This window comes from Typha angustifolia, chromosome 6 (genome assembly GCF_048772165.1).
Source record: "Typha angustifolia cultivar Huaian chromosome 6, ASM4877216v1, whole genome shotgun sequence".
NCBI lineage: Eukaryota > Viridiplantae > Streptophyta > Magnoliopsida > Poales > Typhaceae > Typha > Typha angustifolia.
The window spans coordinates 7,881,830-7,895,325 of NC_133244.1; the positions used below are offsets into that span (position 1 = coordinate 7,881,830).

Below are 13,496 nucleotides of genomic sequence, written 5' to 3' on the forward strand. Positions count from 1 at the left end.
TAAGGGAAAGGAATAAAAGGATTAGAAGAATAATTAGAATAGGAGATTATTAGAAGACCAATGGAGAATTTGGGCTGTAGCTATTCTAAAGTACTATTTATTTGGGATTTGTGTACCTTATCATGGAGTTGTAACTAGGGAAGGAAGCTATTGCAAACTGGAAACTACTTTTGAGGGTATAAATTTATATTTTAAGAGATACATGGTTACGAGCTCCTCGTAATGGAGATCATGTCTTGGAAAACCATTAGGTGGAATTAGATAATTAAATTAGAGGATAAACATTTTCTTAGATATTTTCTCTTTTCTCGGTATGGCATAAAGGAGAACCATTACGTAGTGCATAAGGCACATGAATGCATGTGAATAATAAGATTAGTATAGTGAGCCTTTGTGGGATACGCTTTGCCGATTAATTAAGGGCACTAAGATAAGCCATCCTAGATCCCGATATAATCTGCTTGCTTAAATGGTTAATCCATTTCTACTGGTCGATTAGTTGGCTTCCATTGCGAGGAGTTTGTCTTTTGAAACGAGACAAGTTGAGAACAGTGCGCGTGACTAAAGATCCAGGTGAGTTTAGCATGCAGTCTGGAATCCCATCTAAATGGGTGTGGGAGAAACTTGGCTTAAAATTTGCTGTATTAGTTCCAAGTTTGCTGCATCCTTTCAATCAGATGAGTCATTAACACATTAGTAAATTTGGATTACTTAGAATATCAACTCGGAAACAAAGTACACATTTAGAATGTTCAGCTACAGAATGAGAAAGAAAACATTCCAGGCCTCACTCGGAACAAAGAACAGCTGTGTATAACTAGCAGTTGATGGAAAAGTAGATCAAGTCTACGAGGACTCGATATCTGAAAGATCTAATCCTTCTCTGTAGACATCAAAATCATCGGGACTCCAGCGACAAACAAGTTGGAGGCGGAAGGTGGCCATCTTGATCCCAAGCAAACGCTGTAAACAAAGAAAGAGTTATGACACAGGACCAGGCAAATGCAACGAAAAATCTCAGTTTGGTACTCAACTTGCCAGCATACATAGCAATTCTTATTGACAAAAGGTCACCCTTTGTAATTAGCAACAGATGGATGCAATTCACCCACAAATAATCTGTCATTAGCTGAGGTAAATGAAAAGATTCTTACTTGTCAGACTATGAGAGGATATACAGGCTTGCCTAACGACAGTTTTTACATAGATAATTTGTGGCTACTAGGATGTAGGACTTGTTAATAAAGCAAAATAGTTCTGCAGCAAAATGGATCAGTAGACTCAGGCAACTAACCACCAAATCATATATAGTTCACTCATCTCTGTGCTGGAAAATGCTCAACCAAGGCTGCTGCTCTGTCCATGCAAAGTTGGAAGGATACCAATTCACAAAATACTAGCTTTAGATCAACCAAGTACCTTCCATTAATTGAATGGGAGCTCGTATTGCTAAGGATCATACTAATTAACCATGTTGCTAGAAGATAGTGAACCACCAATATACCACAAGTATCCAATTGCCATTATAATAACCTGAGTACCTATGCAAGGTTGTTCAGCAGTTTTATTTATTTGGATCCAGGGCGATTCATATGGTTACATGAGAATGTAATTCTACTGGCAAAGTTTCAGAAAGGAGAAGCAAAATTTGGTTTTTTTAACAAGTAGATCAAATTCAAAACTTTCAACAACTATCAAAAAATCAGCAGGATAACTGGACATACCAAAATGCGGGATGATTCAGGTGAGAGTGGTTTCCCTTCTTCGCACACAACAAAATCTGAGATTAATTCAACTTCCCCTGTATTTTGAACAAACAGGGAAAATTATAACCCTTCTACAATTTTGAATGTATTGTAGCGCATTTCAGCAGAAAGTGCAAACCTTTGTTCAAGCGAACAGGCAATCCCTGTTTCCGGAGAAAGGGTTCCATTTCATGTGTGAACTGATCCAGTGGACCTTGTTTTAGTTCTATCTGCAATAATAAGGTATCAAGCTAGTAAATCATCAAAGTAATACCAAAGACCACAACAAAAAGATCAAAAGTGCAAAATATGTACTTAAATTCAAAATAATAGCACACTGTGGCAATTTAATCACTATGCATATGCATGAAGCAGAGCTGGATAGGGAGGAGGGTGGGAGGGGATGTAAAAACATGTGTATCAGGGAGCTCTTCAACAAGCTGACAATGTCAAACAGTCCAAAGTGCTAGCCATACCATGTGCACGATATTTGCAAAAATGAGAATTTATATGACCATATCAAACCTTTTCGGTCGCAATGCTCCCTGTCCTTGCAAAGTCATGCTCTTCAAACTGTGCAAATAATCTGAATAAACAAAAAGGGAAATATGAGAGATTAGTTAGACAACAACAATGTGAAGAACACAATGCATCATTTCACTAAAGAAAAAGTAGAACAAGCATAAATGTACACATAACAGAATTTAATTGCAAGAATTTACAAACACATTGAGGATTATGACATGTTTATTTGATTTCCAATCTCAGTTCAGTTCCTCCAGTCTATATTTTAGAAACTCCCATTATTGTCACTCGAACATATGAAAGCTAAATCACAAAAAGACAAACTAAAGAATGTCCTATGGTCATCCTACAAATTCTTCTTCCCATTCTCAGTGGATTCACATTCAGCATGTAGCACTTCAACAATGCACATATTCAGCTATCCACCTTATTTCAAACTAAATTAGCACATAAACACAAGCTATTCCTTTTCATCTCTAATAGATTGTTATCATCATTTGACTACAGAAACTCTTTTCATATAATTCATCTTGTATCTACAACAATAGGCATATCCACATTATATATTTAGCTAATCCCAAAGCCCTTTTAACTATTGATATTTTTTAATGTTACTAACAGACAGCAAAGATACATTTGGAAGGTGAAGGCCCCTGTTTCATTTAAGAAATATTATGAAGTATATGCTTCAAGAAGTACTTTCACCCAAGGCATTGGGACGTTTTTTTTATGCTCGAGCATAAAGTGGTCGCATTTTCAATTTCATGTACATTTAAAAACTTCTATTAACTCAATTTCTCCACTGAGAACTTCTTAAAGCATCATACAAAGTTCCATTTCTTCATGCTTTAAATGTATTCTGATAAATATAGAGTTGCAGCTGATCAATGAAATAGTAGCTAAATTAACCAGGAACGGCTGAAAGCCTGAAACTGCCTAGAGCCACACAAGATTGTCAAACTGAAATTATCAAAGTCATAAAAATTGAAATTGGCCAAATCTATCAAGAATAAGCATTTCTGAGTTTGATTTGATTAAACCAAGTATGTTTCCATTGAGCTCTCAGACCTTGTAGAATAAAACATGTGTAGAACTAGGTACAGTTGATAAATACGAAAGCAAATAATGCTAATAAATTGGAATTCCACAAGATTAGGTTTGAAAATAAGTATTCAATGGTGCAGCAAACATTGCAACTAAGAAATCTAAGATAGCCCACTCCCATAAAACACAAGGAAATCTGAAGATTTCACACTTGTTCACCAGGTTTCACAAGCATACCTTTCAACCTCCTCTTTGGGAAGTGTAGTTAAGAGAAGCCCAGAATCGCCACGAAGAAACTGAAAATGATGCGAGCAAGTTTCATCAGAGCCAATAAGAGTTTGTAAGTCTTGCCAGACAGTAATAAACTTCACCTTAGCTAGTTTATGAAGGCCCGGTTTGACTTCATCAGCTGCAGATTTGCCTAAAGAAATCTGCATTACTTTGTTCGACCCAAGAAAAAACCTGCCGAGAAAAAAAAAATCACCAAAGTTAAAAAGACAACATATTCTTCAATAAAGAATAAGAACATAACAGTAACACTCGGTTCCTAACAACTATGAAATGTTGATTCCAGACCATTACCTGCTGCTTGCCTTCATTTGATCCCTAAAAGCCTTCAGCTTATGATTCCTCATGTTCTCAAATGTGAAAACATAAGCGTTATCGTAGTTCTCCAACGCCTGCTTTATAGCACTCACAATAAGTTCCTTGTGCTCCCTTCCCTTTTTCTTTGTCTTCGACAAAGTCACTGCAGTAGATGAATCATAAATTAGACAAGCAATCTTAGCATACAGCCACAGAAGGTACAAAAGACACCACATTTCCAAGTCCACACACATTATTTTCTCCCTAAAACTCCATGTCACATAAGCAAGTCCGAATAAAAGATAAATTCGTGTACACCTAGAAATGCACCGAAGAATCCATATAAATACCTCCAAATATTCTCGCATAGGATGTACTATTAACACTAAACGGCAGGTGGGTTAGTCGATTAGTAGAAAAAATCAAGCATCCAGGGCAAGAAGAACTACAAAAATTAAGGCTAAGCAAGAAGAACTACATAAGAATCAAGCATCCAGGCAAGCAAACACACAAGGAGCTTCGGCCATGCATCGCAAGGGGAATGAGAAATTTTACCAGGCCTATCGCGTTTGGATTTCGGCATCTTTTCCTGCGACTCGGGTTGCTCTGGTGTGCGCGGCTTTCAAATGTCTCCTTTCTCCTCGCCTTCACTCTAGGGTTTTGGAAATTAGGGTACGGGTGGGATAAGGGGTTTAATAAGACGAGCATGATACGAGCCACCTTCGTTCTAATTGGGTTTGTGTCGCCGTGTCGGAACGAATCGAGTGGAGTTGGATCTGGTTAATATTAAGTCAACATGAACCGAACTCATTTATTATACGAGTTTAATATATTAGTTTTAAACAGGAGCATTTGAATTTTTAAAATAATAAAAATAGGTTTTCGTGTATGATTTCTTATGTAAATTGTGTATATTTATTTTTAAAAAGATGTGGATTTAATATAAAAAATAAATTTAGTTTCAAAAGCTTAATCTTGCTATTATTATAATCAATGATTTTTAAATAGGTTACTTATTCAAACTATTTGAATCATATACATATAATAAATAGGTTGACAGGAAGGAATAATTTAACTTAGTTTAAATAATGGAGTTTGTTAGATTGGTTAAACTATTTATAACATAAATAGATTATGTTAAATCTAAACCTTAAGGCCTTCGAATTCAACATTAATGTCAGGTTGATGTCAAAATCAAACAGAAGAATATCAATTTGAGACCTCATAAATGCAATGTTGAGATTACTCTTCAGGATGGATCCTCTCACATCCAAATCTCAGAGGGGGATTTGTATATCGTGGGATACGCCTCCCCTGAAATCAAACAGGAACTGCAGGTTATGTATTATTTTCTCCGACCATGATAAATCCAATTGATTTTCAAAAAATAAGTCAAAATAGTATCAAACTCCTGCTTACAAGCCTAAAATCTCAAAGCATTTACAAGAACCATAATAGTTATATCATAGAAAATTGAGCACAAAGAGCCAAGTTCAACTAAAATATTGGAAGGAAAAATTAATTTCTTAGCGAATAACAAAATGCCTTAAACAATCTTGATGCCCAATTTGGGTAAGAATTGAAGGGAGGAGTAAATTTCGACACTCTCTTATTGACGTTTGCTCGAAAAATAATGTAAGAACTACTTTATGCCATATCCAAACAAATGCCAGAATTATAATGATATTGTTATGCAGTATACAGATGATTTCCGAAAATTATTCACGCGAAAATATTTCCTGAAATCTAAAAAATATTCCTAATTGTATAAAGCAGCTCAGGGCCAAAAGAATAGCATGTATTCTCATCCTTACATCCTCAAAGAAGTAAAATTATATCTAGCTTTAGAGCCTTTTCGAATAGTACACAAAGTAATTCAGCCCTAATATACAACTGAAACCTGATTCTCTACTTCTTTTGCAGATCCCTCGCTCCAACTATCAGGTGCAGTTAACCGATTCTCCACTTCATCAAGTATGTTTGACTAACTAAATGATGATAATTTTTGTTACATAGTGAAACTCCAATCTGATATTTACCTGAAAAAACCATCAGGCAAAAAAGGTGTCAATGTTAGGTAACGGAATGTGATTTTGGGAGATAAAAAGGAGGTAGAAGTCCTTGCATTTGTTGATGAGATCAACTTACCATAAAAATGTAGCTGGGAATGACGGACTGCTAGAGTTTCAAACAAAGTCATCACTAGTGACGGCCCCTTGTGAATTCTTCAGAAATGGTTTGACTAATTTCGAGCTTGTTAACAAATGTCAAGATGAAACATTAGTTTACAAAATGAAATGAACAGAAGGCCTTGATACCCTTGTTACACAATACAACAACAAAGCCATGAGAAATGCTATTACAAGATTTCCTCATTTGGCTATTTTGAAAGATGAGAAGTGACTTCTATATCAATCTGGGAGCCGAATAAAGGAATATTAGATCAACAGTTGATAGCTTCGCTATAACTCTATCATTTCCAAGTTAATATGTGTACCCTTTACATTATACTTCCAAAACCAACTTCCACTATCCATCAGTTCATCAGATATAGGATCCAACTTAACAACAAAACCTGAAAGCAAAAAATATGGCCATACAGCAAATCAAGCAAAGATTTTGGAGATGTGTGTATCAATATTACAAGAGAAATAAATTGCAGTAAAGAGAGGCAAGAAAATCTTCCATAGTATCATGGTATTTGGCATCACAATATTAGTTCAATCTATGTGAATAAATTAAAGCTTGAAGATCAATTTCATTAAGGCATTGTTTAACCCAGATTGCAATGCTTTACAAACTAATGCGAAGCAACTACTACAATTAGATCCTTTGATGGAAATGCTATGACACCAAAACTAAAGATGAAAGGTGAAAATATGTCATACTGTAGTGAAATAAGTATACAAACCTGCACAATCCTGAATGACAGACATCCTATAACCATTTGGAACTTCAAATTCATGGGTACCCTGGATAGATAGAACAGACAAATAGACAAATACCATGAGATGCAAAACTAATTATAAGTGCTCTACTAATAGCCAGCTAAATTTACCTGCAAGACTACATCTGTTGCCTCAAATTCTGCATTTCCATGCAGAATGATCTTCAATGTCTCGATTCTCTCGACATCATGCTTCCAGTAGACATTGTTGGGAGAGTTCCAATTGATTCCTTTATTCAGGACCCTAACTCTTTGCAGTTTGCATCTCCCGCATCTTCCACAAGAGATACATCAAGTAAGATACAATTTCCACAAGCTGATAATAGTGCAAAAGTAACATAAGAGTATTTTACCTGGTGCCATACTGCAGCATTGGATCACCTTTGCCGTTCATCATCATTGAACCCATGATATTTTCAGCTAGAATAATAAGGCTACCATCCAGCTGAATTTCAGAAAACATTAGGATTGCTAAATGTAAAATCATAATGAAGTATTGAAAATCATATCTCATTGATGACTACCTCTACATCATTCCACAAAAACTCAGCTATCTCTAATTGTAATTCAGAACCCTCATGTATGGAGCCACCTAAGAACTGCAGGAAGTTAAATTTCAAGTCAGTGACTATGTTTATAAGATTTCATGAAGAAGAAAGAAGTAATTAGACGCTAGACTTGACTTAGTCATGAACCACAACAAACAAACAACAGTGGTCCTTGTCGAATTTAAATGCTGTCAGACACCAAATAAAAATCTGAACCTAATAAACCGGAAGCAAAGTTTGAGGCATTCAAATCAGATTGGCATATTAGATTGATTTAAAAAATAAAATAATAATAATTAAAAAAAAAAAAAAAAACCAGCAGGTGTCTCAGTGCAGCCAAAGAAAAAAGCCTCATATAGGATGAGCTAATTATAAGTTTTTAGTAATCAAACATTTGGAAGCCCGGCAATTTTGTCCTTTCAGACACAAACAACATACTTACAATATAAAGAATAAATTAGATGAAAGAAAGTTCAAAATAAAGCCATATACTGTTTGGTGAATACTGAACATACCTTCTGCTTCGTTATCTCCCAGAGAGGACCTAAAGCAGGATGGAGAAAAATGAGAAAAGGAGGTCCGCTGTTGAAGTAGTTGATATTGTCTTTGATCTAACAAAATGAAAATATGTTAAAAATTGAAATATTCAAGGGCAAAGTAAATCTAAGCATTTACATCGACATTTTATATCTACTATAAGATTCAAAATTAATGTACTCAAAGCATAAAATGAAAGAGAAATCATATCGTGCTATTTGCATATGAAACTATTTCCAACTTGGGAATCTCACCTCTCAAACTATTTGCGTATTAACATCAAGATCCTAGAAAGTTATATGGAAGCTTATTTACCTTAGGAACTTCTATATTGCAACTTGACAGAAGATCATAGGCATTCCGCATAACATCCAAAAGAGAACCCTCTGGGGTCTGCATATCAACTCAAACAAGAACGTGGTAAAACAAAAGAAAATGAAAGATCAATGAAAGCGCACACAAATTCATGAATAGAAGACTAAATATAGTTGTTAGCTAATCTAACCACAGCAAGAAAGAGTAAACATAGATCTGTCATGGGAAATGCTAACCGCAGATGAGAACTAAATTGTAAAAGTTGCAAAACAGTTCATTGAGACATTAATTGCCAAAACAATGATAGCAACATCACTTCTATACTTATATCGCATGTATAACTGTGGGAGTTCACTGACCTGGTGCAATGATATGTCCTCTAATTTCCTTTTCCTTTTAGCTGATGACGTGACCTTTTTTCTTTCATTGTATACAATGAACGTGTCAAGTTCACCTACCAGAATGGCAGATAAGAAAATTTGTTAAAAGAAAACTACAAGTACAAGCAGAGGTTATTAAAAGCTAACAGTCTTATGAAGGTACTGAGTTTAAATGTCATACTTTCTATAACTTTATTGCACCTAGAGTTATATGTATTCAGAAAGTTGTCAGCAATATTTTGCATTGTACACTCCAGCCTGCCACCAGAAGTGCTGCAACACAGACAAGTTAGGCTTGCAATTAGAAGATAAATAAATCATCAACAAACACTCACTTAACTCAATTTCACTAGAAACTCCAGGATTAAACATCCAATATTTAGAATGGGCTAGTCAAATGTAGAATAGGATAATAGAATATAAGAAAAATCTTACAATATGTAGTAATAGGTCTATCTACCTATTCATAAACTTATAGAGTAGCAGTAATATGTATTTCTAGCAGAAATTTTTTTCCACTAATTTCCAATGAACAGATAATCATCTACCAGAAAAATATGGGAGGAAAAGAGCTTTAACTCTAGATGATATCAAAGAAGTCTGACGTAAATAATTGAAGCATTATGTACCTACACTCAAATCCAAGATGATCCACATAAGAAACTGCCTTTTTCAGATTTAACACCATGCCTGGTAAGGACATAGCATTTTGACTAGATCCAACTTTTTCAGCAGCATGTAGATCGACATAAAGAATGTTTGTGTTTGCCGGAAAATCTTCCTGCAAGCTTAAAACCAGTAAAAGAAGATTATAACAAAAGGTGAGAATAAAAACTATCAGATTTTTCAATAGAGTGCAAAACTGTTGTTCAAGAAAGATACACATGGCGAGGGCAAGGACTTGTGAGGAATAATAGAAGGCAATAAAAGAGGAAATATAACTAATGATGTTTAAATAAGCCATCTTAGACAAGAAAAATATCAACTTCTGGCTTCAAAAAATGAACACAAACAAGGGGAAAGAAAAATGAAAAGAAAATGGAAAAAAAATATAGGAAGAAATATGTTTCTGTGATTCAAAGGTGAAATAACCTTGGTGAACTTTATGAAACTAACCAAATAGTCATTACTTGAAGAAATACTAAATTCATCATATGGGGGAAAAATCATTATGCAAACAATTGGACCTCAATAGGTCTCACACATAGCTAGAACAAAATATTTATGTATGTTGCTGTGGAATGACAGTAGAAAGATTTAGCCAATCTACCTGCCTAGAGAAATAGCAGCATCCATAATACCAAATTTGTCAAACTCAGTGTACTCAATGCATGTGATACCATATGACCATTGTCCATCAGTATTTTGTTTTTCAAGAAGAACATTTATCCCTTCCGTAGCTCCAATGTTTCGCTCACAAGACGCAAAACCTAATTTCTGAAGCATGTTAAAATACTAGAGATAAGTAAGAATAAATAGAATATCGAGCTGCTTGGTGTATAGAACTCCAGAACGTAATGGTGAATGCTAGTTTCAGAAAAAATGAACAATGACGATAGCAACAGCTCTTGTTCATGCAAAACTAAAAAGCAACAAGAACAGACTGCACAGTATAGATCTTAAACTAAAAGCGCTACTCTTATGGGAGGGTAACTTAAGACTCCTCTTCTACTAGTTTAATTTTATCAACACTTACTGCTCCAAAAAATAAATCTTAAACTGAGTATTAAGTGTTGATAATCACATATTTCAGGTGAAAACAACAAATCCATCCATATATCTATACCTTATTGTGGTGTAGGCCTAATCCAGACAAAGCCAAAAGTGTCAAATCAGTTGCAGCAACAACATTACTGTGAATATACAACAGAAGACACAATGAGCAATTATAACATTTCAAATGTTAGCATAATGACTATAATGTTTTGACATAATGCAACAGGATAACCTGACTTGCCGTACAGTTGCACCTTTTCTTCCATGACTAAAGAACCAGCGAAATACGCCTTTGTCATATGCAAGTTTCCAAACTGCACCATGACCACCAGGCTTGCAAATTGGAAAAAGTGATCTGCTAATCAACCACTTACCATCTTCAGCAGCTACAACTGGCACCAGAGGCTGGAAAAGCAAAACCAAGAACTGTCAAACAGGTTACACAAAATATACTTTTCTTCAAAGTTTGAACAATTTAAAACTACACATAGTGAAAAAAAAAATGTTTAACAGGTCAAGAAAATTACAAGAATTATAATATATTACCTGTTCAAAAAGTTGAAAATTCTGTTGGCCTCTACCAAACCATTCAAGTCTTTCACAAAGTGCAGTTACATGCTCATGGTTGTTCTTTGCTGAACTTGTCATAATTGCAACAGGTGTAATAGATTGCCTCCCATAGATCTTGAAGTGAACAAATTCTCTAGCCTGTCATTAATTGGGGAGTTATCAATAAATCTTAGCAATGCAACTCAGTCACAAGCTATAAGAAATCTCATCTAAAAGCATATACAAGTATAACAAATAGAACAAAACAGCATATCAAAATAGATTTAGGAAATATTAAAACATGAAATCTCTTATAAAATACCATGCAATGTAGGTCTGAATTTCCATGATATTCAATTCTTTGCAATTAATTCAAATGTAGTCATATTGTTCCTTTGTCTTTACTTACAAATATACCTACACCTGATCAAGTATGTTGTAGAATAATTCAAATGTACTATGTCAACCCCTAATCAGCAGAGTCACAAGATGACTCTTTGGTCAAGCAAAAATAGAGGATACGAGAACACAAGCTCAAGTATGTTGATGGAAACAAAAAATTAACTGGGACAGCTAGTATTTGTTTTACAGAAAACAAGCCTAATCCGAAAGTAGTTTCTTTGAAGTGAGTTATTTACCTGGAGATCTCTTATTAAGCCTTCCAATAAAGTTCTCCCACAGTATGGAAGCATAGCAGTAGGAAGGCATTCACCTGTGTCTGGGTCAACTAGACCAAGACGGTCTCCAGCACCACCAAGTGGATAAATTTCACCCAATTCTGGCAAACCCTAAAAATGATTTAACTTTAGCAGTAGTTGGTATAAGAACTGATAATTTAAAATGAAGTAATTATGTGATAAGAAACGGAGAAGCCAATTAAGAAATAGCAATTATGTCAAGCCAACCTCAATTCCCCACAAAGCTGCTTGATGTGCATATTCTGTATTCTCCAAAAGATTAAGTCCACTAGGAACATGAAGCTCCATAAACTCACTACTCCTTGACTGGTAAACTTGAGCTTTTGAGGGTAAAAGAAGCTCTAAAGCCATAATTTGGTATCTGAGAAAGACAAGGAAATAGAGAGTAGAGAGTCATTATTGGAAAAGAATCATGCATAATGAGGTATGTACTTTGTTCCCAACACTAGACACCTACATAATCTATAGGCTTGCATTTTTTAAAATTTCAATTGAGGAATATAACAAGTTTAAGGTCCAATTGAGGAATATCTAATTGTCTAAGACAGGTTGCCCGTCCTGAAAATGAAAAGAATGCCCAACACCCAGTAAAGAGAGATCAGAAAAAGCATGAAACACCCATATGTTATGCATTCGAATTAACTGTTAAAATATAACTGAAAGCCCATAGAATCCAATGCAAATAATAACGAAATTCAACAAGCAGAGCTCCAGCCTATCTGAAATTAAATATTTTCTTGCCTTTTGGAAAAATTCTTTATCAAGTAAAGAAGACTTATTTCCTTACCCAATGATCCCTCCAATGCAGTCATAGAACTGTTCGATCTCACCAAGAACCTTCAGCAGCTTCCTCAACATCTCCAACTCCCCAATTCCCATCCCACCAACTCCATCGTCACCAACCGTAACCCCAACCCCATGCCCCTCGAAGCTCCAATTCTCTATCATATCTGCCAACGCATACAGCGCGCTCTTCAACGCGCCCCCGTCCACCTTCCTCCCCTCTCCGGCGCCACCGCCGCCCCAATCCACCTCCGAGCCAAGAACGTGCTCCTGCCCGGCCGCAACCAAGCATTTAATCAAGAAGACCTCCGACGGCTCCAATTGCGCCAAAACCCCACCTTTCCCGTTCCCAAGGAAGTCCCTAACCCTAGAATCGGAATCAAGGACGCGGAGCTTCTCCTCGACGGTCTTCGCGGAGCGAAGCCGAGAACGGACGGCGTCGAGGCGGGCGATCTCCCTCGAGAAGGGGAACTCGGAGGCCGGTGCATGATTGACAGGGGCGGTGGACACGCGCCGCGGGCGAGAAATGGAGGAGTAGGAGGAGGAGGAAGGGAAGGAGAGGGAGAAGAGGGGATTCGGGAAAGGGAGGGACCTAGAGCGAGAAGGGGAGGTAAAAAAGAAGAAGGGAAGAGAGGGGGATGAGAAAGAGCGAGAGGGGAGGAGAGAGAGAGGATTCGCCATTGGAGAGGTTAGGGAGGGAGGGAGACGGAGTGAGTGGAAAGAGTGAAGGGTTTAAATAGAGGAGAGAGGTGGGAGGGAGATAGAGAGGATAAGACAGGTAGAGCGGGGTGAGAGATGCTTGGAATGTGAGCGCATATGCTTTGGGTTTCCATTCCTATCGCGGGATTTCGTCTGCCGTTTAACGAGATATGAGTATGCCATGCCCACCCGTTCACATTTGGTTGGGTATCTCTATAGCCAAAATTTGCAATTCGAATAAGTTATCTTTATATACGACTACTTCTACTACTACTACTATGTAGAAGAGTATATACTCGTGGCAGGAGATTATGGGTATATTTAATAATAATGGGATCAGTAGGGTGGAGAGCAATAGGCATCCAGAATAATAAAGCGTGTGATTTTCTTATTAAACTATCTGAAACTAATTAGCACGTGCATAT

General features: G+C 36.4%; 2 protein-coding genes across 3 annotated transcripts; both read right to left on the reverse strand.

Moving 5' to 3' along the window:
* Window positions 1-693: 693 nt before the first annotated feature.
* LOC140761090 (uncharacterized) lies at window positions 694-4,609 on the reverse strand. Its single transcript, XM_073098278.1, has 8 exons — window positions 4,455-4,609; window positions 3,897-4,062; window positions 3,686-3,776; window positions 3,552-3,610; window positions 2,271-2,331; window positions 1,885-1,975; window positions 1,725-1,801; window positions 694-963 (listed from the first exon to the last, which is right to left on the reverse strand). Exons 1-8 carry the CDS (start codon window positions 4,480-4,482, stop codon window positions 847-849), a joined length of 690 nt encoding a protein of 229 aa, XP_072954379.1. The 5' UTR covers window positions 4,483-4,609; the 3' UTR covers window positions 694-846.
* Window positions 4,610-5,522: 913 nt separating this feature from the next.
* On the reverse strand, window positions 5,523-13,188 carry LOC140761175 (UTP--glucose-1-phosphate uridylyltransferase 3, chloroplastic). Of its 2 annotated transcripts, none has more exons than XM_073098393.1 (18): window positions 12,377-13,188; window positions 11,797-11,950; window positions 11,530-11,679; window positions 10,889-11,050; window positions 10,584-10,747; window positions 10,413-10,479; window positions 9,897-10,063; window positions 9,256-9,414; window positions 8,808-8,899; window positions 8,606-8,700; window positions 8,247-8,324; window positions 7,910-8,005; window positions 7,371-7,445; window positions 7,200-7,291; window positions 6,958-7,120; window positions 6,811-6,871; window positions 6,048-6,474; window positions 5,523-5,938 (listed from the first exon to the last, which is right to left on the reverse strand). In XM_073098393.1, exons 1-17 carry the CDS (start codon window positions 13,051-13,053, stop codon window positions 6,362-6,364), a joined length of 2,565 nt encoding a protein of 854 aa, XP_072954494.1. In that variant the 5' UTR covers window positions 13,054-13,188; the 3' UTR covers window positions 5,523-5,938; window positions 6,048-6,361. The 2 variants fall into 2 exon arrangements, with proteins under 2 accessions (XP_072954494.1, XP_072954493.1); XM_073098392.1 differs by having other exon boundaries at window positions 5,524-5,938; window positions 10,575-10,747; window positions 12,377-13,187.
* Between the last annotated feature and the right edge of the window lie 308 nt (window positions 13,189-13,496).

Excerpts from the sequence above, each read along its gene's own strand:
- LOC140761090 (XM_073098278.1), bottom strand. The coding sequence starts at position 4,482 with ATGCCGAAATCCAAACGCGATAGGCCTG. Across the intron at positions 2,332-3,551 it reads CCCAAAGAGGAGGTTGAAAG|ATTATTTGCACAGTTTGAAG; the intron begins GTATGCTTGTGA and ends TTGTTTATTCAG. Across the intron at positions 1,976-2,270 it reads GGAGCATTGCGACCGAAAAG|ATAGAACTAAAACAAGGTCC; the intron begins GTTTGATATGGT and ends TTATTATTGCAG.
- LOC140761175 (XM_073098392.1), bottom strand. The coding sequence starts at position 13,053 with ATGGCGAATCCTCTCTCTCTCCTCCCCTCTCGCTCTTTCTCATCCCCC. Across the intron at positions 10,748-10,888 it reads ATTTTCAACTTTTTGAACAG|CCTCTGGTGCCAGTTGTAGC; the intron begins GTAATATATTAT and ends TTGCTTTTCCAG. Across the intron at positions 7,292-7,370 it reads TTTTGTGGAATGATGTAGAG|CTGGATGGTAGCCTTATTAT; the intron begins GTAGTCATCAAT and ends TCTGAAATTCAG.